Source organism: Rutidosis leptorrhynchoides, chromosome 1 (genome assembly GCF_046630445.1).
Source record: "Rutidosis leptorrhynchoides isolate AG116_Rl617_1_P2 chromosome 1, CSIRO_AGI_Rlap_v1, whole genome shotgun sequence".
NCBI classification, from domain to species: domain Eukaryota; kingdom Viridiplantae; phylum Streptophyta; class Magnoliopsida; order Asterales; family Asteraceae; genus Rutidosis; species Rutidosis leptorrhynchoides.
This window is the reverse complement of record NC_092333.1, coordinates 13,436,754-13,463,033: the sequence shown is the minus strand read 5'-3', so window position 1 is coordinate 13,463,033 and position 26,280 is coordinate 13,436,754. Positions and strand designations below refer to the sequence as shown.

At 34.9% G+C, this 26,280-nt stretch overlaps 1 protein-coding gene across 3 annotated transcripts; it reads right to left on the bottom strand.

Moving 5' to 3' along the window:
• Positions 1–9,392: 9,392 nt before the first annotated feature.
• Positions 9,393–17,074, bottom strand: LOC139856863 (ABC transporter G family member 39-like). Of its 3 annotated transcripts, none has more exons than XM_071845574.1 (20): positions 16,983–17,074; positions 16,646–16,766; positions 16,446–16,534; positions 16,268–16,352; positions 15,898–16,188; positions 15,744–15,834; positions 14,159–15,062; positions 13,908–14,068; positions 13,726–13,829; positions 13,483–13,648; positions 13,300–13,387; positions 12,999–13,155; positions 12,561–12,893; positions 11,857–12,147; positions 11,695–11,778; positions 11,212–11,345; positions 10,885–11,109; positions 10,300–10,471; positions 9,933–10,187; positions 9,393–9,797 (listed from the first exon to the last, which is right to left on the bottom strand). In XM_071845574.1, the coding sequence occupies exons 1-20, from the start codon at positions 17,072–17,074 to the stop codon at positions 9,528–9,530; spliced, it is 4,113 nt and encodes a 1,370-aa protein (XP_071701675.1). In that variant the 3' UTR covers positions 9,393–9,527. The 3 variants fall into 3 exon arrangements, with proteins under 3 accessions (XP_071701675.1, XP_071701682.1, XP_071701688.1); XM_071845581.1 differs by having other exon boundaries at positions 12,999–13,132; positions 13,301–13,387; XM_071845587.1 differs by having other exon boundaries at positions 12,999–13,126; positions 13,352–13,387.
• Positions 17,075–26,280: the final 9,206 nt, after the last annotated feature.

Here is a 26,280-nt window from a genome sequence, read left to right as displayed (position 1 = left end):
TTATACTTGTTTTTCTTACCTTGACTTATACTATTGTAGCTATAAGTTACAGTATAATTTTGTGTTTAAATTATTAGATTCTCATATGAATTTAGTTTGCTTGAATCTTGAAATTTAATAGAAATATGTTGAAAACATTTACAAATAATATGTGCTCCAAAGTAGAAGATACTTTTTTGATTCTTAACTTTAAGACTCGGGTATTAAGCAAGTGGTGGGGGTGGTTGAAGGGTTAAACCGGTGTTACTGAGTTGAAACCAAATTAACTATTTTCAAGTTTTTGTAGGATGAATTTTTAATTATTAAGTTACTCGGGTCGTCAAAATAAATATACGTAGTTTAATTGAGTTATAATATCGTTCTTGACCTGTTCTCTAGCCACTTCAAAATGGGCTACTAATGAGATTTTTGTTTTAGTTATTTTTTTTTAACAAATTTTACATGATGGTTATGAGATTATCTTGTTTGAAAGTTATTAAGTGATATACGAGGTTGCAAGCACTTGTATATAATCTACCACCCTAATCTACTACTAGGTACTAATATGAGTTTGATCGTTCAACTTGTTTTCTTCATAGCAGATACTGTAACGGCCGGTCAAAATCCCTTTTGACGCAAGACGTTATTCACTGGTTTCATCGCGAGGTTTTGACCTCTATGTGATACGTTTTGTAACCATTGCATTCGTTTGAAAAGGTATTCCATAAATGAATATATTAATTCCAGGTTTTAAACATCTGATGATTTCTAAGTATAGACAATCACCGTTTAAATGGTTTACAATAATACGTCTATTGACAATACAGTCCAAATAAGGTACATGGTAATAGTTTGGTGAATGCAAAGTCTCTCGTAGATAGCATGTATGACTCCAAGCACATAACTTGTATCACGTATAAGCAAACAGCGGAAGACTTCTAGCAACCTGAGAATAAACATGCTTCAAGTGTCAACACAAAGGTTGGTGAGTTCATAGTTTAAATGTTTCAAATCGTTTGTATATCAAAGTGAACCACAAGTTTTCAGTTGTTTCATCTGAAACGTATATCAAGTTTGTGAGTTAATGTTTCACATCATCTGTATATAAAAGTTGGACCACAAGATTTCAGTTGTTTCATCTGAAACGTTTATCAATCGGTTCTACAAAGTTGAGCACCCTGGTAACTAAACTTAACGTATATATAGTAAGTACCCCTGTTTTAACATACATGCAACCAACATGTACAATACACGCAATCCAACGTGTACTAACTCAAATAGCATACATCTATTTTATAGTTCAGGCTAGGGTTTCTATACCTGGAACAGACGGGGATGTCAAGCCCTATGGATCCATATACACCTATTCGCGCCCACCAGTTCATAAACTGATAGTTACTAGTTACCAAAGCTAAGGGATTTTCGGTTCAAACTCGGTGTAGAATAAGTTTGTACTTGTGTCCAGTTTGTTTAAACAAGGTTATAATATCAGTTTTAGTGTTTGTATTCATTTCATAAAACAGTTTAAAATAGCGCATGTATTCTCAGTCCCAAAAATATATAGAAAAAGGGAATAAATGAAACTCACATCAATTCAGTTTAGCATTTGTATCAATTTCATAAAATTGTAATAAAACAGTTATAAAAACATTCGCATGTATTCTCAGTCCCAAAAATATGTATAAAAAGGGATAAATGAACTCACATCAAATCAGGTTCAATATTTGTATTCGTTTCAATAAACAGTTTAAAATAGCGCATGTATTCTCAGTCCCAAAAATATGTATAAAAAGGGAGCGAATGAACTCACAGTTTAATATCGATATACAATATTGTAGGAAAGCACGTAGACGCATCGGAGATAATAAGCACGAGGTTTGATTCACAAAAATACCCCCGAAAATTACCCATAACCTTCCTGGCAATAACCCATAATTTCCTTAGCTCTAGCTCGCTCGGAAACTCGTTTTGAAAATTAATTGAACAGCACTCCGTCGTAATATTTTATGTACATTATTTTTGTAACACAAAAATAATAATACAATATTAATAATAATAAGATTAATTAATAATAATAATCTTAATATTAATAATAATAATAATAATAATAATAATAATAATTAAATAAATATACGGAGTAATGTGTGCAAGTGTGTGTGCATCATCGAACCAAAACAGGCATTATATAGCAATCAGGCCTAACTTTTGGAGCCATGCGATCGCATGGCTTGTAAGGCCATTTCCATGCGATCGCATGGAAAGGTTTTCCAGCTCACTTAAACTTGTCCATATGCTTGTCGACATGAATATTAATTATATAAATAATATATATAATTTAAATTAATTAAATAAATATTATATTATATTTACGTGCATAGTTGACTCGTAAATTTAGTTCCGTTATTTTGTACGCTCATACTCGACCTTTGTCCCGGTTCCGGTTTTTCAAACGTGATTTCGTACGCAAAGAAAACTAGCATTTTGCGTTCCATAACCCGTACCTTTATCAAAATATATATTTAAATTACCAATAAACTATATTATCCAAAGTATAACTTTAACGTTCGAGCGTTGTGGTCATTTGCTTTTATAAATCGTCGTCTTAATATATACAGTAATATATTTTAAAATCATTTATGTGTCATCGTTTATTTTTCAAACGCTATAATTAACATATCTAAATATTAATTAAATCAATAACCAAATGTTATTATCGTTTTCAAATAACCTTTAATATATTTAAACACACGTTTCAATACACGTTGCAAGTTATTTAATCAAGGTTATTTTAAATAATCAATTTCCATAATATCGAACAACGTTTTCGTATGTTTGAAACAATTAAATTTATCGTAAGACATTATATATTTAATATCTCGTTAACGTTTTCAGTTAATATGTATATACATATACATTTCTATTTACACAAGGTTATTCATGAATTGTCGATTACCAGTCAAGGGTCTATTGATCATATAACAATAGTTCAAAACTTTTGGGATTCAGTCTAGCAGGCTTTGTTTGTCGTGTCGAAATCGTTAATCCTTACAGATTAAGTTTAAATTAAATCGCAAATTTCCGGGTCATCACAGTACCTACCCGTTAAAGAAATTTCGTCCCGAAATTTAGTGAAGGTAAGTCTAATAACATAGATCAGGATAATCCCGTATCAAGGAATATGATATAATTTGAATTCTCATCATGAATTCGTTTGTTCATAAAATCCTTACCAAAAGGATATAATGGAGTGTTTTGTATACCTTGAATGTGTCGAGTTTCGTTTTGGAATAGCGCGAGTTCAGTAAATATAAAGTTTTTCACCTACGTGAAAATATGGATAGAACAATTCGTTTACACGAATAGTATGAGTGAAACTATCACCAAATAGTGAATGAGGTAATTAAATATTCGTCTTATCGTTTGATGTAGTCAGAGTTGATTTCCGGAATTCAAGGAAATTAAAGAAAATCTTTGAAATCTAAATAAGATTTGATTCGCCGAGATTTAAGGAAATTAGGATCATCTTTGATTAAATGCGGTAACCTGCCCCGGTTACTATGTCTGTTACTTTTATTATAAATTGACTTCTTCCGTTTCATAATATTCACCACTCTTAAACTGTCTTTTCCATTTCTTATTCCTAAGTTTGTAAAATGATCAATCCGGTTCTGATTCTGAACATCATTCTGGTTATTACAACCATAATTCTCCTCTTTCAATTGCCACCAGAAGAATCTGTTTACTTCTACTATGCCTCAGGGGTTATTGTATTTATCATTCTCCCGTGTCTCTATATTGCTATTCGCATAGACATACACGGTTTATGATTTTTCTTGTTTGCTGTGATTTATACTCCCATTTCTACTTCGGAGTTTCTTGCGTTTGTTTTCTCTGCTTGCCGTTTAAGCACATCAAGTAATGGTCCAGAATTCGTAGGTTTGGATCTCAGCAATATGACTTGTCAAATTACCAGAAGTTACGGAAAAGACCGAATCATCAAGAAAACTTATTTTCTTGATATATGTATAGATTGGATAGAATGTAAGAGTCGTGCAACATGACACATGATGACGGTATGGTCTGTGAATTATTACGTTCCATTAGAAACTCAGCATGACTTACTGTAATATAACCACGTTGGCCAAGCGTCATTATATTATACTAACTCATGCATCAGTTTCCAACATTACTTCAAAATTATTCGTAATTCAAACTTGAATTTTTAGAAATATCGAGGATATTTATAATGAAAGATATGATGATATCTTAGAATTTCTAAAATACCTGAAACCAGAGGATGATGAAGAATATGTTCCGCAAGAATTTGCAATAAGTAAGGAGCAAGATATTCGCTAAGTATTTTATCAGAAACAGAATCATCTAGATTCTTTATGTACAAGTTTAGTCCCTGTGATTTGTCCACAGTCTCTTTTATGGTTTGCTCAATCCGTTTTTCAGTTCCAAATCTGAACTTTTCAGCATGCCAATCATTATTATTAAACATTTGACTGTTAAAGTTGTTTTCAGTTTTCGCTGATTCATCAGCTTTCTCAATCTTGGAGAACAGATTCGTAGTTTAGAGTGCTTCTCAGAAGTTCAGGATTAAACTTATAAGTCCAGAAGATAGGCGTTATATAGTGATTCCCGGAGAGATTCAAATTGTATAGTGACGGGGTTGCTGGTACATTTACTGCTAATGTGGTGTGATATAAAAGGTTCCCCGGTAACAACAATAGAAAGGGTAATCGTATATGTCAAGGTTTAGTTAGGGCTTATTCAAATGAAAAGTCGAAGTTGGCTTGCTGAAGTTGTGACAAAACTGGATACTTGAAAAGGAATCCTAAGGTTATTTTTAGTAATAATAATGCCGAAGGATTTATCACAGATACGTGTTAAAGTTTTACTTAGGTTTCGAGGGCTTTCCAGATGTATGATTATAGGTATATATCTTTCTTCTGTTAAATCTTAACTTGGATTCTGATATGTCGAAATCAGAATATGAAATTGAATGAAAATGGTTATTCAGCGATGGACAGATACGTATATCTGTAGGTTTGAGCAGTATAGTTAATGATTGTTGAATCAGAATTGAAGAATGTATAGTATAACACATTAATGTGAACTTTATATATTTCTAGGGTATCACCTACCCGTTAAAATATTCTCATCATTAATAGTTTGAACATAAAGGATTTTTAATTACAATCTTTATGAAAATATATGTATATATATTTCCTTTAGATGTAATACAGATTTAATGAGTTATTAACTCATTTGGTTTTCGGTTGGAACTAGAAATGAATAATCTCTTCTATATTCGAGATTACATAATTGCCACAGGATATTTCTTCAATGAAGTTATGAATCAATACTTCATCGGTTATTGTTGTTGGTATTCCTCGGTGCCTATGGTGCGTATGAGGTTGATACTCGTGGGACAGATTGTGAAGTTGAGGCGTGTGATGTTGAGGCTTGTGTTGTTGGTGGTACTGGTACTGTTGTTGGTTGTGTTGCTGGTACTGGTGGTACCGGTGATGCCTGCAAATTGTGCATCATATTCTCCAAAGTCACTACTCGAGCACGAAGCTCGTTGACTTCTTCTATTATTCCGGGATGATTGGCGGTTGATACGAGAGGATGAATAAAGTTTAAAATTCTGGATATCATATAATCATTGCGAGATATCCTGGAAATGAGGGTGAATATGGTGTTTCGGACCGGTTCGCCGGTAAGTGCTTCAGGTTCTTCACCAAGAGGTGAATTCGGTTGGTGGAAAGGATCGCCTTCCTCTTGTCTCCACTGATTAAGTCGAGTACGAACCCATCCCCAACTCATCCAGAATTGATGATGACTGATTGGTTGATTCATTCCAGTTACACTACTTTCGGAACTTAGGTGGAAATCCATATCGGAATCCGAAGAACTCGAATTACTTGCGGAATTCATCTTACCTTGTTAGATAAAGAATTTTTGATGTGAAATGATTTTCGGATATCGGATGATATTCTAATTACATAGAATACCTATATATAGCACAAAGGTTCCGCAAATTACGGAGGAACTTTCGGAAGCTGTCAAATAAAGGTGACAGTAACAGATACACTAAGATATGCATTTTGTCTATACACTAGTCATGCAATCCATGCAATAGGGTGTGTCTAGACTACAAATGATAAGCAGGTAATTTCTAACAAGAAATTATAAGCAACAACTTTTATCATGCAGGCATGGTCGAAGTCCAGAATCAATAATGTATCCTAACAATAACCGGTTAGACACACTAATGCAAATTTCTGGTTCTCTAAGACCAACGCTCTGATACCAACTGTAACGGCCGGTCAAAATCCCTTTTGACGCAAGACGTTATTCACTGGTTTCATCGCGAGGTTTTGACCTCTATGTGATACGTTTTGTAACCATTGCATTCGTTTGAAAAGGTATTCCATAAATGAATATATTAATTCCAGGTTTTAAACATCTGATGATTTCTAAGTATAGACAATCACCGTTTAAATGGTTTACAATAATACGTCTATTGACAATACAGTCCAAATAAGGTACATGGTAATAGTTTGGTGAATGCAAAGTCTCTCGTAGATAGCATGTATGACTCCAAGCACATAACTTGTATCACGTATAAGCAAACAGCGGAAGACTTCTAGCAACCTGAGAATAAACATGCTTCAAGTGTCAACACAAAGGTTGGTGAGTTCATAGTTTAAATGTTTCAAATCGTTTGTATATCAAAGTGAACCACAAGTTTTCAGTTGTTTCATCTGAAACGTATATCAAGTTTGTGAGTTAATGTTTCACATCATCTGTATATAAAAGTTGGACCACAAGATTTCAGTTGTTTCATCTGAAACGTTTATCAATCGGTTCTACAAAGTTGAGCACCCTGGTAACTAAACTTAACGTATATATAGTAAGTACCCCTGTTTTAACATACATGCAACCAACATGTACAATACACGCAATCCAACGTGTACTAACTCAAATAGCATACATCTATTTTATAGTTCAGGCTAGGGTTTCTATACCTGGAACAGACGGGGATGTCAAGCCCTATGGATCCATATACACCTATTCGCGCCCACCAGTTCATAAACTGATAGTTACTAGTTACCAAAGCTAAGGGATTTTCGGTTCAAACTCGGTGTAGAATAAGTTTGTACTTGTGTCCAGTTTGTTTAAACAAGGTTATAATATCAGTTTTAGTGTTTGTATTCATTTCATAAAACAGTTTAAAATAGCGCATGTATTCTCAGTCCCAAAAATATATAGAAAAAGGGAATAAATGAAACTCACGTCAATTCAGTTTAGCATTTGTATCAATTTCATAAAATTGTAATAAAACAGTTATAAAAACATTCGCATGTATTCTCAGTCCCAAAAATATGTATAAAAAGGGATAAATGAACTCACATCAAATCAGGTTCAATATTTGTATTCGTTTCAATAAACAGTTTAAAATAGCGCATGTATTCTCAGTCCCAAAAATATGTATAAAAAGGGAGCGAATGAACTCACAGTTTAATATCGATATACAATATTGCAGGAAAGCACGTAGACGCATCGGAGATAATAAGCACGAGGTTTGATTCACAAAAATACCCCCGAAAATTACCCATAACCTTCCTGGCAATAACCCATAATTTCCTTAGCTCTAGCTCGCTCGGAAACTCGTTTTGAAAATTAATTGAACAGCACTCCGTCGTAATATTTTATGTACATTATTTTTGTAACACAAAAATAATAATACAATATTAATAATAATAAGATTAATTAATAATAATAATCTTAATATTAATAATAATAATAATAATAATTAAATAAATATACGGAGTAATGTGTGCAAGTGTGTGTGCATCATCGAACCAAAACAGGCATTATATAGCAATCAGGCCTAACTTTTGGAGCCATGCGATCGCATGGCTTGTAAGGCCATTTCCATGTGATCGCATGGAAAGGTTTTCCAGCTCACTTAAACTTGTCCATATGCTTGTCGACATGAATATTAATTATATATATAATATATATAATTTAAATTAATTAAATAAATATTATATTATATTTACGTGCATAGTTGACTCGTAAATTTAGTTCCGTTATTTTGTATGCTCATACTCGACCTTTGTCCCGGTTCCGGTTTTTCAAACGTGATTTCGTACGCAAAGAAAACTAGCATTTTGCGTTCTATAACTCGTACCTTTATCAAAATATATATTTAAATTACCAATAAACTATATTATCCAAAGTATAACTTTAACGTTCGAGCGTTGTGGTCATTTGCTTTTATAAATCGTCGTCTTAATATATACAGTAATATATTTTAAAATCATTTATGTGTCATCGTTTATTTTTCAAACGCTATAATTAACATATCTAAATATTAATTAAATCAATAACCAAATGTTATTATCGTTTTCAAATAACCTTTAATATATTTAAACACACGTTTCAATACACGTTGCAAGTTATTTAATTAAGGTTATTTTAAATAATCAATTTCCATAATATCGAACAACGTTTTCGTACGTTTGAAACAATTAAATTTATCGTAAGACATTATATATTTAATATCTCGTTAACGTTTTCAGTTAATATGTATATACATATACATTTCTATTTACACAAGGTTATTCATGAATTGTCGATTACCAGTCAAGGGTCTATTGATCATATAACAATAGTTCAAAACTTTTGGGATTCAGTCTAGCAGGCTTTGTTTGTCGTGTCGAAATCGTTAATCCTTACAGATTAAGTTTAAATTAAATCGCAAATTTCCGGGTTATCACAGATACTATGGGTATGTTTGGCAAAACTAGCTGGTAACTGTTAGCTGGTAGCTGATAGCTTATAGCTGGTGGCTGGTAACTGTTAGCTTTTTATATGTATTTAGTTGTTTGCCAGAGTAGCTGAAACTGTTAAAATAAAGAGTAAAATGACTAAAAGCTAGAAGCTAAAAGCTAAACGCTAGTTCTAGTAGCTTTTAGCTTTTTTCTCCCTCAAAAAGCTTTAAGTTCTTCCAATCAAACGGAACTTTTTATTTGATAGGAGCTTTTTTATAAAAGCTAAAAGCTAGAAGCTTCTAAAAGCTCATAAAAACTTGTTGCCAAACATTATATCTTTATAGCGAATACTATAACAGGTGCATAAAGTAAAACACATGTTTTTGCGCTTACATATGAACATGTGTAAAGCTTATCGAGTTCATACAATCAGGACAAAGCAAATATGAATTTTACTCCGTACAAGAAACCAATATACACATAGTGATAATTATCATTCAATTTGTGACTTGTAAAAGCTAAACTCCAATAAACAGTTAATACGTCAAACATGATTATTACAACATAACACTTTAACTCTATTTGTTCTTTGTTGCAATACTTTTAAGTTGATCTGTTTCTACGAGTGGTTAACCAATGAACAAATATGGACATTCACCTCATACATCAACCTTGGTCTTTTCACACCGTTGATTGATGACATTATCATTCACAACTGAATATGTTGTGGACCGTTGGCATAACGGGCCTAATGACTTATCGGTGTTGAAAATTAAAGTACTTGATTCCCAACACAAAGATGCTAAAAAATAAAAAGATCCAACCAATATGTACTGCAGCCACCACAGGAAGGAAATCATACTCGAACCCAAACTCCTCTTTGATGAACAATTTCAGTGTCATATTGTCAGCACCAGGCACCTCAAACAGATCATTTTGCTGACCAACTTGGCTGGTTACTAGACCGTAGATTGTCCAACTGAGCGGGTCAACCCAATAAAACCATCTGCTCCATATTGGTATTTGCTGCAATGTCCATGTTACATTATTTGAATTTTTACTTTTTTTCATTAAAAATCACATGCAGGTGGCGATTTTAACCCGCTCACTTTGCCACCCTTAATGGACATATAAGTGGAATGGAATAATGAAATCACATACCGGTCTAGGGATGATAAAACCCGAAAACAAGTTCCAAAGGCAGATGAAGAAGTAGATTAAAACAGCTGAAATTTGGGAACTTGGTGTCAATGATATCGTCATCATGCCAAACATCGTGAAGTAGATGTTACTCATCAACATATAAAAGTAGAACCACAAAACTTTCGCAGTTTTCCACTCGAATCCAATCATCGGGTACAAAATGAAGACATAGATACTAGTTTGAAACACAATATAGATTGACTCTATAGTCACCTAAAAAACATCCAAAATTCACAAGGTCAGATTATATTCAATACTATAGCTTTTCTATATTGTATTTAGCACATATAGTCCTTTTCATGAGTATCATTTGGTTTGTGATCACCTGGGAAAATGCATATGGTAAAGACGAATACACCCCTGAAGCCCTTTCGCGGTAAAAAACGGTTCTTTCAACAGCAACAATAGGTTGAACAGTATTTTGATTGATTGCTCCAAAGAAGATGACAGAAGCAAACAAAGCTCCCAATATATTTTGCAGATCTTGTTGTTTTTCCCTGGTTGTAATAAATCACAGTCAACTTAAAAGTCAACACAAAATGCATGTCCATTAACTTAACGGTTTGAGGTAAGAAGTCACAAGAACACCGAGTAGACCATCTAAAAACCGATGCTAAAGAAACAACATAGCAACTCCATATTCTATGTGCATTAGTAAATTTGACAATTTCAACCCATTTACGAGTGGGTCAAATGAGTTCATGTTTCATCTCCTAAATCATTCTACCATAATAATTTGCTTATTTGTGTGATTAAATCATTTACTAACTATATGTAAAAATGTAAGAAGTTAGTGTTATGGGTCAATTAACCTAAGCCCGTTTCAACCTGTACCAAAAAGTAACCAACTTTTAACCGGAATCTATTACCCAGACCGCCCATTTAGAGACCACTACAATATATGTCGTACATCTTTTCTCCCTGTTTATGAAAAACAGCACCAAAGATACTAGCAATGACGATGGAGGTGACAAATCGGGTAACATTATACTGGGGGTTCCTCCAATAAGACCAATGTTGTTTCCACAAACAAGCTTTGCATTGTACAAGAAACGCTTGTGCATATTCGGTCTGAAAGAAGAGGTCCTCAGAATCACTTGGAGTACAAAGATCGATAATAAGTTTTTGATTTTCCCTGCAAATATTTTTCAAGAAGATGCATGAAAAAATAGTACATACGTCAATGGTTGAAGAGAGCAACTTCTTATTACAATGGAAAAAAAAAACTTCAACTTACTGATAAAGAGATGAATTGAAATATAGTTCAGCATAATCAATGTTAAGACGATTCTCAACTGCCGAAGAAGTCACCTCTAACGCCCATGTGGCAGGATTATAGCCATTCCTGATTTTTGGTACTCCTGAAATATCCTATTACATAAATGAATCTTTTATTATGTTTGATCTCCAATGGGCATAAAGAATTAACTTTTCTTACAAGCCAAATGAGTCAAACGGGTCAAATCTGGCAAAAGTGACCCAAAGTGTATTACTAGTGCTTAGAACACCAAAACCATTATTTTTCATCTTTTAGAAGTATAATAACTTCTGTAATCATATTATACATAACTAGTTTCGTATAGAAAATTTACAACTTTTCAGCAGAACGAGTCTGAGTCAACCCAACCTGTCCAACCCATTTTTGCTCAAACAATTATTTTTCCAGCTTGACAGAATCCAATATCAATATCTCCAAATTAGATTAAGAATTAATACTCACTTCAAAATACTCTACTAGTTTGTGGGAATATTGGCCTAAAGGTCCAGCATAAATAATTTGTCCTCCAAACTTCATCAAAATCAACTGCAATTTTAGTACAAAAATAAGCTACCAATCATAGACAAACAAATTAACTTCATAACAGGTTTTTGGGTCACACACCTCATCGAAAGATTCAAATATGTCTATACTTGGTTGGTGAATTGTGCATACAACAGTTCTTCCTGTGTCCACCATGTTCCTTACGGTACGCATAACAATGGCTGCAGCTCTAGCATCAAGACCAGTTGTCGGTTCATCCAAAAAGATGATGGACGGATTCGCCACCAATTCGACGGCGATTGTTAGCCGCTTTCGCTGTTCGATCGAGAGACCATCTACTCCAGGAAGCCCCACTAAAGCATTCCTTATTGGATTAAGCTCCATTAGTTCCATCAACTCCTCTACAAACATCTGTAATTCAAACACAGCCAATTTAAAATAATTCAAACATGATATCTATGCGACTATGTCTGGCAATTGGGTCGGGCGAAATGGGTATGGGTCCAAACGGGTCGGGTCTAACCGGGGACAAACGGGTCGGGTCAATATCAGGTTGGGTCGGGTTGGTCGGGTCGAGACCCATTTTTTCAGGTTGGGTCGGGTAGAGACCCATTTTTTTAAAAAGGTTTTTTTTTAAATAAAGATCCGTCTAAATCGGTTGACCCACTAGCTGACCCATTGCTTGACCCACTAGTTGACCCTTCAGATCAAATATATATATATATATTTAACTACATATAATAGAGGGTGCAAATATACAGTAAATGGATGCAAATATTGGCTGCAAATATTATTAATATATGCCAACATATGTAAATACTTACCTTTTGAGTAGTTATATGTACATCCAAAGATAGGCGCAGCCAAGCGGAAAACAATAGAGATTCGCAAACAGTTACATGTGGTGAATGGATATCATTCTGCTCACAATAACCGCTGACACGAGCAAAAGTGGTTTGGTTCTTTGGGTAGCCTGATATAAAGACGTCTCCTTCGATATATCCACCTGTCTTTCGTCCTGCTAACACATCCATCAAGGTTGTCTTACCAGCACCACTAACGCCTACGAGCGCAGTTAATATCCCAGGTCTAAATGTACCACTAACATCCTTAAGCAATTGAAGACGGTCACATTCAACCCCTCTTGACTTCATTTCCTGGTTAAAACATATATAGGACTTCTTTTAAAACCTAGATGATATATATAGTTCCTGTCTTATAAAAGCGAAAGTTCAAACAGTCAAAACAAGTATAATGCTTACAGCTGGTACATCAATGCTGTAATTGAGATGGTTGAAAGCGAGTGAAAGAGGCTGAAAAGGCAGCACCATTCCTCTTCTTTTCGTACGGTTAGCATCACCAACAGTCGAGCCATTTTCCCTTGAAGTAGCTTTCACTATCGTATCAACACATAACACGTCACGAGAATCTAATTCAGTTTCATCGTTATGCAATTATTTATTTAAAAGCTATCAACTTTCCCCTACTTTTGAGTTCCTTTAAAGCATTGTTAGTCATATTGTGATACAAACACTAGAAAATGGCAAAGGTAGAGAGGCCTAACCTTCATAGAGTTCACATTCATTAAGTTCATCATTCGAATTCTTTAAATCACTTTCATCACCAATAGCAGTTTTAGTATCACAAAATGCTGAAAATAATTTCCAACCAACAAAATAGTGAATTATACTATTATACTCAAAGGTAAGAAATTTCAAAACAAGTTATTGCAGTTGGGTGACGTACGACTTAAGTAAGTTAGTGCTATGATAAACAATATATTGAAGAGAAACGAGAACCCAATGAGTGCTCCTATACAAATATAAAACCAGTAATCCTTTGTGAAGAAACTTCTTGATTTGAGAAGGGCCTGGCCAACGGTTGAGGCATTAATCAGCGGATATATGTTGGGCTGCAGTAAATAAGTTTAAGAGAACTTAATATTTAAACGGATTATTTAGTAAAAAAAGAAACATATAGACTACTTACAGCATTCCATCTTTTATCAAGAAACTCATTTATAACTAATGCATTTTGGGCATACATCATTGGAGACGCATAGAATCCCAATGACATCCACGACTCCGTATCATCTGAGATTACAAGAAACAAATACTAATTAATTTTCTTTTTCCAGAATTCGAATTTTGAAAACATAAATAAAAACTTACTCTTAGCCACTATAAATCCTCCAAGAAGTAACATCACCAACATTGTGAATGCACCTAAAGTGTTCGCTAAAACATCGGTTCTGGCAATCGCAGCGATTAATCGAAAAAACGAGAGAGCCATTTGATGTATGGCGAAGAACGTCAAGAATTGCTTAAAAAATCTGAAACAAAACTTAAAATTTTTATTATAAAAATGACTTTGTGTACTTGTATGAATACTGATAAAATTCATTCATCAATAATATATATACCTGGTGGCATCTGGTGCATATCCTATAGTATAATAAGTTAAAATCACCCAAATTCCTGATTCCATGAGAGACAAAGGAATTTTAAGTACCCAAATGGGGATAGCAAAAGCCCATGCAGGATACAGCAATGAATCTCGATGTTTATAAAAAACCGGAAGCCTCATAACTGTCAATGCCAGCTCAGCCATCCCGTTAAACATCACGATAAGAAGCGAGAAAAAAAGAGACCCGAAAAACTTCCCTCCGTCTTCCAAATTTCCGACATGCATTTCAGTCCTAAAGAACACTGTCATGCTTACCAACGACATGAACGTTAACTGAAATGTTTTAAATATGTAAAGCAACGAATTACGTTTTGTTAGCAACCACTCTTTATGAAAACACGCCCTCAAAAGCTCGATATAAGATATTCCATACTTATCTTTCATCAAAGCATCTGGATGTGTTTTGGATTTATCATAAGGAATTTTGATATCCATTTCGAGTTTTCGTCCTACGTGGAATGTTTTAAAAGCCCGTGAAAATTCATGAATCGGGACATAAACGTAAGGTTGTTCCTCGGTCTTGAACCAGTACTGTTCTTGGTCTTTTTTCGAAGTTACCTCTTGAAGAAAGTCTGCAACCCCTTTTCTTTCTGGGCACTTAAAGCCCATGGACTCAAAAAAGTCAACCACATTTTGAGTAGGACCTTGATATACGATTTGACCTTCGGATAATGATATGACATCATCGAAAAGTTTGAATGTTTCTGGGTCAGGTTGCAAAAGAGAGATAACCATGGTCAAATCCATTATATGTACCATTTGTTTTAGGACCTTAATGATATTATAAGTTGTTGAACTGTCTAATCCGCTCGAGATTTCGTCCATTAAAAAAACTCGTGCGGGCCCAACTAGCATCTCCCCTGTTTCAAATTGCAAACAAATTGTAGCAATAAGAGTGTTGTATATTGGGAATTTGGGATGTTATATTTACAATGGCATGTTTTCGGTAGTTAATGCAGTTCTTTTATGACGATATGAGATTTTTTTATGCGTAAAAACATACCGGTAGTAACACGTTTCTTTCCAGTTTCGCGTATCAGTTTAAGTTTCAATTTTCAGTTCATGTTTCAATTTCAGTTTCGCGCTTCAGTTTTTAGTTTCATCTTTCAGTTTCAGATTGCAGTTTCTTGTTTGAGTTTCAGTTTTTAGTTTCGCGTTTGAGTTTCAGTTTTCAGTTTTGCGTTCCAGTTTTAGTTTTGCATTTGAGTTTCAATTTTAGTTTTTACGTTTCAGTTTTCAATTTTGCGTTTCAATTTCATATTTCGCTTTCGCGTTTCAATTATAGTTTCATTTCTTGTTTCATTTTTGAGTTTCGCGTTTCAGTTTTCGATTTCGCGTTTCTGTTTCAACTTCAATTTTCAGTTATGCTCATTGTGAGATTTTTATCTGATTTTTAAAAATTTAGGGAAAAAAATTTGGTCTCCACCCAAACACGACCCAGCCCGGTTGGGTTTGACATGTTTGGACCCAAACCCTTTTGGGTTCAACCCAAACTGAGCCGACCCAAACCCACCCGACCACCAGGTTTAGTGAAAACATACCGGTAGTAACACGTTTCTTTTCACCACCAGAAATGCCTCTTATCATTTGATCACCAACAATTGTATCAGCACAAGATTCCAAACCGAGTATCTATCGTATGACAATGTCAATCCTTCCATAATAAATACAAAATTGATAGCCAGAATAACCAACCTTGAGGATATAAGTGGTGACCGGACTGGTTTCAAGACCTGGGACAGCAGTTGCCTTCATAAAAGCATCGATATCTGGATTTGGTTCGATTCCTGCTTCTTTCTCCTTCTTCATGAGCTCTGTCAGCAAACGGTGCCTAGCCACAATACCTAAACACCGCCCTGAAAAATCTAACGTCTCTCTAACGGTCATCTCGCCTGAATGCAGGCTATGAGGACTTATATAAGCACAAGTTCTTTGAGGAATGAATTCAGACAGTAGGTGGCCACAATAAGAAACATTTCCTGATACCTAGTTCGAGATACCAAATACATAGTTGAGCATCATTTTTTAAAGAAATGAGTACATAAAAGTGAATTATATAATTTACTTTAAGATGATGATCAAGTTTCCCTGCTAATGCTAGCAACAATGTGGTTTTGCCTGCACCTGGTGGACCTAGAAGCAATGTCAACCTGCATTTAATCATAAATTATATGTTATAAAGTAATAATATCTACAAAAACATGAAAATGAAATGATCAAAATCATGTAACAAATTAAGTTACCTTGATGGTTTTACAATGCCACTAATGGAGTGAAGAATTTTGACCTTTTTCTTCTTAGAAGGACTGATTCCAGTCAATGCCAGTGTGCTCTAATCAAGTAATTAATTATTAATTAACTATAATAAACATGATAATGATAATTCACTACAAGTCATGAACAACTGATGCAAATTACTCATTTTTTGAGCAAGAAATTGTACCTGAAATGAGTTAAAGATGGTATTAAAGAGAGAAGGAAGAGCTCTATGTCCAACATAAACATCTCCTTCAACTGATAAATTCTCATATCTTACTTCAATCTTTGGTGTCTCAATGCCAACCCTGCACCAACAACATCATTCCGACAAAGGCTGTTTTTTACGAAAAAATATTATTATAAAAAATTATACAAACAAAAAAAAAAAAAAATCCTTTCCCATAAATGTAATGTTAGACATCAAAACTAGCAGTATGCGAGTAATCCATAAACTGAGTATGAAATTTTTTGTGAAAACGAAACATGGAAGTTACAGAAGAAATAAATAAATTAAGTTTCACCTATCAATCCTTTCCCTTAATCTTTTTAAAAATATTTCATGATCTTGATCCACATACTCAAGTATCCTTTCAAGCAACTCCTGATCCTCCATAGATGACTCGATCGATTGAGTAGCACATAGGGCAAGGTACGTAACTAGGTGCGTGATTGCCAAAAATTTAGTAAAAAGTTATGTATTTGTAGATGTATATGAAAGCTAAGAGATATGATAAATAGATGCACCAAACTTAACCCCATTGAACTACAGTAGTTATATAAAATAAAAAGAAATGTAACACTGCATGCATGACGTACATTCGAAAATATGTGGGTTTGAAGCAGTGTTCTTATCGGAGTAATATAATTATTGTTTTATGGGTTTGTCTAATGTGTGGCATAATGACATACAATAAGAGCATTAGTACATTTAAAATTATTTATTACATACGGAGTACTTTTTTTTCCAAATTTACCCTCCATTTTTTCACTTTTAATAACTCAAATTTAGCGGCAAATATGAAAAATAATAAAAAAACAGCATGCCGAAACATTAGGAATTATTGTCGTAATATAAATTTCATATGTAATATGTAATAATGGTCTTATCATGTGCCCTTAGGGTTCACGTGAGATATTTACTTGTTTTAAATACATCATTTTGATGGGAAAATAATTCACAACGGGCAATCTACAAAGCGGAAACGAACCCGTTTGACAAGCATTTCCCGACCCGTATGAACCCGTGAGGAAACTAACAAACAAGCTATATCAAATCCAACCCAAATCTGTCCCAATTCAGTAGCAAATAAACTAATAACGAATAATCAAGCACACACAATACACACGAGACTTTTTACGTGGAAAACCTCTCAAAATCGAGAGTAAAAACCACGGGACTCGTAAGCCACTTAAACTTCACTATCATCAACAAGAGAGCAATACAACAATCCTTCTCTAGATCAACTAGAGGCATACAACATCATCATACTCTTGAACAACAATAATCAACAAGTATATGAAGAAATTAAAGACAAAAGACGAACAACACTACCCCAAAAAACTGCTACTGTTCCAGCAGCGAAAATACGAGCTACAGACCTTTTTAGACGAATTCAACGGTTGAAAACCTTGGCACTGATGTCAGGAAGACACAGTCCAAAATTGGAGAAGATTCAACGGTCGGATCTCCGGGGATCGTCTCTTTTCTGAGCTGCTGTACATAAAAACGGGAATTTGAGGTTTCTCTCTTTTTTCTTGATTTCTTTTTGATCTCTCTCCCTCTTGATAGTCAAAGAACAGCTGCACACAACTGATTCAAATAATGCACCCAAATGTTGACCAGGTCAAACTTCATCTTGGGCCTAAATTTGTTGGGCTTGGGCTAGAGATAAGTTTCCTCATATTTGAAAACATATAATAAAACCCAACAAATCTCCCCCTTTCCAATTATGAGGAAGGAATCGCCATCCCGGCGATCGAGCAACATACCTTGAGCTTCTCACTTGCTAAAGCCTTTGTGAACATGTCGGAACCATTATCATCGGTGTGAACTTTATCAAGTTCAAACGAACCATCTTCAAGACGTTCTCTAATCCAATGATACCGCACATCTATATGTTTTGTCCGCTTATGATACATAGAATTTCTAGCCAAATGAATCGCACTCTCATTATCACAAAGAACCACATATCGTGGTTGCTTAAACCCAAGGTCTTGTAGAAACCTTTTCATCCACAATAGTTCTTTGCACGCTTCTGTTGCTGCCATATACTCAGCCTCGGTTGTAGACAATGCAACACACTTTTGTAACCTTGATTGCCATGAAACTGCTCCCCCTGCGAAAGTCATCAAATATCCAGAAGTGGATTTCATGTTATCTTTGTTTCCTGCCATATCTGAGTCTGTATAACCAACAAGCACCGGCTCTCCATTTCCGAATGTGATACCTAACTTTGAAGTACCTCGTAAGTATCTCATAATCCATTTAACCGCTTCCCAATGCTTCTTACCCGGATTTGACATAAACCGACTAACAACACTTACCGCATGAGCTATATCTGGCCTAGTACACACCATAGCATACATCAAGCTACCAACTGCTGACGCATATGGAACTATATCCATCTCCTCAACATCCTCCTTTGAAGTAGGGCAATCTCTTTCTGTTAGCTTAAAGTTGTTTGTAAGAGGGGAACTAACCACTTTAGCATTCTTCATGTTGAATCTACTTAGCACATTTTCAATGTATTGCTCTTGTGATATATGTAACGTCTTAGCACCTCTATCTCTAGAAATTCGAATGCCAAGAATCTGTTTTGCTGGCCCCAAGTCTTTCATAGCAAAAGACTTGCTCAATTCTCGCTTCAACTGCGCAATTCTTTTAATATTTTTACCAACAATCAACATATCATCAACGTATAACAACAATATGATGAAATCATCATCACCAAACCTCTGAAAGAAAACACAATGATCTGAAGTTGTCTTTCGGTAGCCTTGCTTTCCTATAACCTACTCAAACTTCTTATACCACTGTCTCGGTGCTTGCTTCAACCCATATAAACTTTTCTGAAGTCTACAAACATAATTTTCTTTACCCTTAACCCGAAAACCTTCAGGTTGCATCATGTAGATTTCCTTATCCAAATCACCGTGAAGAAAAGCAGTCTTGACATCCATCTGTTCAACCTCAAGATCAAGACTAGCAGCTAATCCAAGAACCACTCGAATAGATCCCATCTTCACAACCGGTGAGAAAATCTCATCAAAATCAATACCCTTTTTCTGGCTGAATCCTTTAACGACTAACCTAGCTTTGTACCTTGGTTGTGAAGTAAGCTCATCTGTCTTCACTTTGAATACCCATTTGTTTCTCAAAGCTCTCTTGCCTTTAGGTAACTTCACCAGCTCATAAGTATTGTTCTCATGCAAGGAATTCATCTCATCTTGCATAGCTTCACCCCACTCTTTCTTATGTTCATCTTTCATTGCTTCTGAATAACATTCTGGCTCTCCCCCATCAGTAACTAATACATACTCATCAGCAGAATATCTAACAGAAGGATGACGGTCTCGGGTAGACCGCCTAAGTGGGACAAATGGGGGCACATCTGGTACTGGAATCTCTACCTGCTCCGGAGCATAATCATCATCAGTACCATGTTCATCATTATGAACATCATCTCCAACATGTTGTGGAGTAACGGGATCCAAATCAACAAGATCAGCACTAGTTTGAGGAACTGAATTTGTCTTCTCAACATCTTTTAACATCTGATCTTCTGTAAAAACAACATCTCGGCTTCGTACAAGTTTCTTCTGAACTGGATCATATAACCTGTACCCAAAATCATCTTCACCATAGCCGAGGAATACACATGGCTTAGTCTTCATATCAAGCTTTGACCTCTCATCTTTGGGAACATGAACAAAAGCTTTACATCCAAAAACTCGTAAATGACGGTAAGAAACATCTTTGCCGCTCCAAACCCTGTTAGGAACATCAAAACGCAAAGGAACACAAGGGGTTAGATTAATAATATGAACTGCCGTATTTAAAGCCTCACCCCAAAAGGAATCGGACAACCATGCATGTGAAAGCAAACATCTAACTCTCTCAACCAAAGTTCTGTTCATCCTCTCTGCTAAGCCATTCAACTGAGGTGTCTTTGGTGGAGTCTTTTGATGCCGAATACCATTCTCCTTACAGTAAGCATCAAATCTACCAATGTATTCACCGCCATTATCAGTCCGAATACACTTGAGTTTCTTTCCCGTTTGCCTTTCAACTAGTGTATGAAATTCTTTAAACTTTTCAAATACATGATCCTTTGACTTTAAGGTATAAACCCACACCTTCCTGGAATGATCATCGATGAATGTAACAAAGTAGGAACATCCACCGAGTGTCCTAGTCTTCATAGGCCCACAAACATCCGAATGAACTAGATCAAGTACGTTCTCCATTCGAAAAGGAGAATGACTCTTAAACGCAACTCTAGTCTGTTTCCCTGCCAAACAGTGAGAACACTTACTCAAATCAATACCACTAACACCCGACAACACATTCTTCTTGAACAAGATAGACATCCCCTTTTCACTCATGTGGCCAAGTCTTTTATGCCACAACTCAGTAGAATCAACATTGTCCACTGCGTTAACAATGTTCTGGATGATCTTCGGACGCGTGATGTATAATCTTGAGTCTTTCTTGCCTCTTCCCACTATCATAGAACCAAGAGTTAGTTTCCAAATACCATTACCAAAACCGTTATAATAACCATCATCATCAAGAATGCCTGTTGAAATAACATTAAGTCTCATATCCGGAACATGTTTTACATTATGCAAAACTAACTCCATTCCCGTGTCAAATTTCAAACAAATATCTCCAATACCAACGATCTTTGATAACCCGGCATTACCCATCCTAGCAAATCCATAGTCACCTGGAGTGTAAGATGAGAAGTGATCTCTACAAATTGCAACATGACATGTAGCACCACTATCAACAATCCAACTCGTGTCATCATGAGTAAGATTGATCATATCATAATCAATACAAACAAAGAACTCATATGTGATAGCGTTAACTTCAACCTTATCATCATCACCACCATCACTTTTCTTTTGTTTATTCTTGTCATATGCCTTTTTCTTCTCATTCTTCAACTTTGGACAATACCACTTTGTGTGCCCCTTTTCATGACAATTATAACACTCAACGTTAGCAAATTTGCCTTTGCGTGAACTGCTACGATGATTGCCTTTTTTACCCTGACCTCTACTATGACTTCTCCCCCGCGTTTCTGTGACCAAGATATCTGACTGTGAAGAGGAACCTTGTGACTTTCTTCTCATCTCTTCATTCAAAATACTACCCTTAGCCAATTCCATGGTGATAGTACCATTCGGTGCAGAGTTGGACAAAGATGTCCTAAAAGTCTCCCAAGAGTCCGGTAATGTACCAAGTAACCAGAGACCCTGAATCTCATCCTCAAACTTGATACCCATACCTGCAAGCTGATTTATAATACCCTGATATGCATTTAGGTGATCTGTAATAGGAGTCCCATCATGATACTTCAAAGCCATCATCTGCTTAATTAAGAACAACTTGTTATTCCCAGTCTTTCGTTCATATAACTGCTCAAGCTTTTTCCATAAGGCTTTAGCATCAGTCTCCCCAGTAATATGATTCACAACATTATCATCAACCCACTGCCGAATATACCCACATACTTGTCTATGCAAAATTTTCCATTGAGCATCAGATTTTTCCTCAGGTTTATCCTCAGTAAAAACAGGCAAATAATAATCTTTCACATAAAGAAGATCCTCCATCTTGCCTTTTCAAACATGATAATTTGAACCATTTAAACTAATCATTTTACTTGTATTAGCTTCCATCTTTCACACAAGTCAATAAAAAAACCTTAAGCTCTGATACCAATTTGATGGGAAAATAATTCACAACGGGCAATCTACAAAGCGGAAACGAACCCGTTTGACAAGCATTTCCCGACCCGTATGAACCCGTGAGGAAACTAACAAACAAGCTATATCAAATCCAACCCAAATCTGTCCCAATTCAGTAGCAAATAAACTAATAACGAATAATCAAGCACACACAATGCACACGAGACTTTTTACGTGGAAAACCTCTCAAAATCGAGAGTAAAAACCACGGGACTCGTAAGCCACTTAAACTTCACTATCATCAACAAGAGAGCAATACAACAATCCTTCTCTAGATCAACTAGAGGCGTACAACATCATCATACTCTTGAACAACAATAATCAACAAGTATATGAAGAAATTAAAGACAAAAGACGAACAACACTACCCCAAAAAACTGCTACTGTTCCAGCAGCGAAAATACGAGCTACAGACCTTTTTAGACGAATTCAACGGTTGAAAACCTTGGCACTGATGTCAGGAAGACACAGTCCAAAATTGGAGAAGATTCAACGGTCGGATCTCCGGGGATCGTCTCTTTTCTGAGCTGCTGTACATAAAAACGGGAATTTGAGGTTTCTCTCTTTTTTCTTGATTTCTTTTTGATCTCTCTCCCTCTTGATAGTCAAAGAACAGCTGCACACAACTGATTCAAATAATGCACCCAAATGTTGACCAGGTCAAACTTCATCTTGGGCCTAAATTTGTTGGGCTTGGGCTAGAGATAAGTTTCCTCGTATTTGAAAACATATAATAAAACCCAACACATTTCACATGGTTGTAGTAATTTCAAATTAAAATAAAAATCACAAATAATTCGTTTAGTCATAAAATTAGGTAATGGAACTATAGGACGGTTACAAATATCATGGTACTCAAAATTTTAAACTATTCATTGGTATGTTGTACTCTGTATAATACGTTAACTTATTACTTATATAGTATGTCAAACAAACATAAAGTTATAGTACATGTTTAGTTAAGGCGATTAATATGTGGTTATGGTCATTTATGACTTTTTTCTTCCCTGGCATTTATTGTGAGGATATAAGAACTTCAACAACTATGTATATTTGTAATGTACCGAAGTTTTATTTATTACATTTATTATGTACATTAAAGTTGCAATTTTTGTAAGATTTTTTTGACAAAGAGATGTCACATGAAAACTAATGCCTTAATGAAAACTGTTGACTTTAAAAGTCAAACACACGAAGAGTGTGCAGCAGGCTGGAGAGATTTGGCAGATAAACTGGAATTGTTAGTTTGAGTGGGTATTGCTCTTTAGTGTTAGCGTGTCATGAAAGATGAGACAGCTTGATCTAAGGTAGCAAGGTGTTTTGGGTGCCTTAATGGGTTTAAGGTGCTAGTGTTCTTCTTTGTGATTGTTGTATTTTGGTTGTTTTGGGATAGGTTCATGCCCTGCCCGTGTATTGTATTGTTAATTGTTATGTAATGTAATGCACTTTCACCTAAAAAAAAAAAAAACTAATGCCAAGTTAGTTTCATGAAGAACATGCATGTTAACAAATTACAAGTGTGATGTAAAAGTTGCCAAACAGTTTGTAGTGTAACAAAAAATTGACATCAAACTTAACGTTCTTTTATAACCTAAAACTAGTTAATTGACCCGTGAATTCACGGATTTAGTGAAGAAATCTATATTATAATATTTTTGTCATTGACACATGTTTAATTAATATTTATTACTTCGAATTTTGTAAAATCAACTGAATTTAATATATTTATAATACATTCATAACATAGTAGGAATTTCAAATAAGACCATCTTTGGTACAGATAAACTTTTCAATTATATATGTAGGGATGTGATGACCATCTCAAGCGCTAACACAATTAACAATTACTATTTCTAATCGAAAAAGCAGAAAACGTAGTGTACCACAAATAGAGTTAAAAACAAATATCAATTAAAACTGCATTAAAAGATAACATCAGTCTTCATTCCATTTTTCATCATTTTCTACAATCTTCTATCTTCAAACCATATATTTCTCACTTCTAATCAAACTATGCACATTTTCATGTTGTATCAACCAAATTTGCCAACCATATCTACAGCAAGACTCTTTTAACCATTACCATAACAAAAGGTAAATTGATCCAAATCTCAAATCTCTATCAATTTCAAACATACCAATTGTATCACAATTTCTCATCCATTAATTACTATCTCTAAAACACTCATTTACATAAATCTTCCATATCAAACCCATCACACAACAATCCACCCAATAAGAATTTAACTTTTCACTTACAAAAGTCAAACTACCACAACAATTTCTAAGATTTTTTTTACCAACTTACTTTTACAAGTGTGATGTAAAAGTTGCCAAACGGTTTGTAGTGTAACAAAAAATTGACATCAAACTTAACGTTCTTTTATAACCTAAATTGAGGGGATTGGAACTTTTCAGTAAAAAAAGTAAGTTTGTATGCTTGTTATCTATAGAATACTATATACACATTGCACCTTTTGTAAATCTTGAGAGTACCTACCTTAATGATGTAAATACAATTAAAAATTTGTGAAATAATTAATTTTAAATCTGACTCACAGTGAACAAATTCAATTTTGAGTATCGACATAAATCATAGGACACTTGTAAACAACAGACATCTTAACCTTTTCCCTCACAAACATCAAAGTTCTTTCATTAGCCTTTTAGCCGACCAATATTCCCATAACTTGCATTATTTAGCAGTACTTATACCTCTATCTTTTGTTCGTAAGGACGTGAATGACAACCATACAAATAACAAAAAAATGAAGTTAAAATTTTACATGGGTGCACCGATACGATTACTTAGAAGAGCAAGGGTGGTATTCCTCCCACAAGCATCGCCACCACACAGATTTGGTGCTAATTATTGGACTATTGATCATAGTAATTGTGCCCATAATGTAGCAGTCCAACTAAGAACAGCATCAGAGAGAATTAGTAGTATTAGTCAGAGACAACTTTGACGTTTCTGAGTATGATGAGGTTCAGCGTTGTTTTAGCTCGTTGGGGTTGGGTTGGGTGTCAACAATTGATGAAGATAAGTGGTACGAGTTTGATGAAGAGATCAACATCAGAATACAACCCCTTGTGGTTTTCGTTACCGAGATATCTTTTTTTTTTTTTTCATCGTCCCAGGTATATTTTTGTGTGTTGATGTATACTATTTTCTTTTTTAAATTTGTAAAAACGTCTATCATCAGTTCTCTCATGATTACTCAATTGAATGGTTTTGTATTGGTCATCACATTGGTGTTGTATGCGCATGTGTAAAAAGGAAAGCAATAAGTTACAATATGTATGACATCAGAGAAACATCAACTCTGATTTTGTTATGTGACAATTGTGATCCATTAGTTATAAATCGGTCGGTGAATTTGAGTTGTGTGTTTTTGTTAAGCAAATGAAATGTTGGTCATATTTATGCTCTCTCATTTGTTCATCAAAAAGCTTTTAAAAGTCTTTTCGAACGTATTATAACACCACACACTTCAACCCAAACCCCCTTATCCAATAGTACTCCACATCTAATAAATGTCCTTAAATAAATACTATACTATCTAATTATGTTTTGCCATCACTTGCAGGTTTAATAATCAACGCTTTAACGCGTTACACAACCCACCATACCACCCAATTCGCCATCTATATTCAAGGTTGCAAAAATCGCTACTCGGGGAGTACTCTATCGAGTACTCAGATGTTGACCAAGTTTGACTTTGACCGATTTTTCCGAGTACTCCCCATGTTGCAAAAACCAAGTACTAACCGAGTAATACAGCGTTCTGCAACCCTGTCTATCTTAAAAGGAAGGCGAGGATTTGTGAAGGTCAAAGC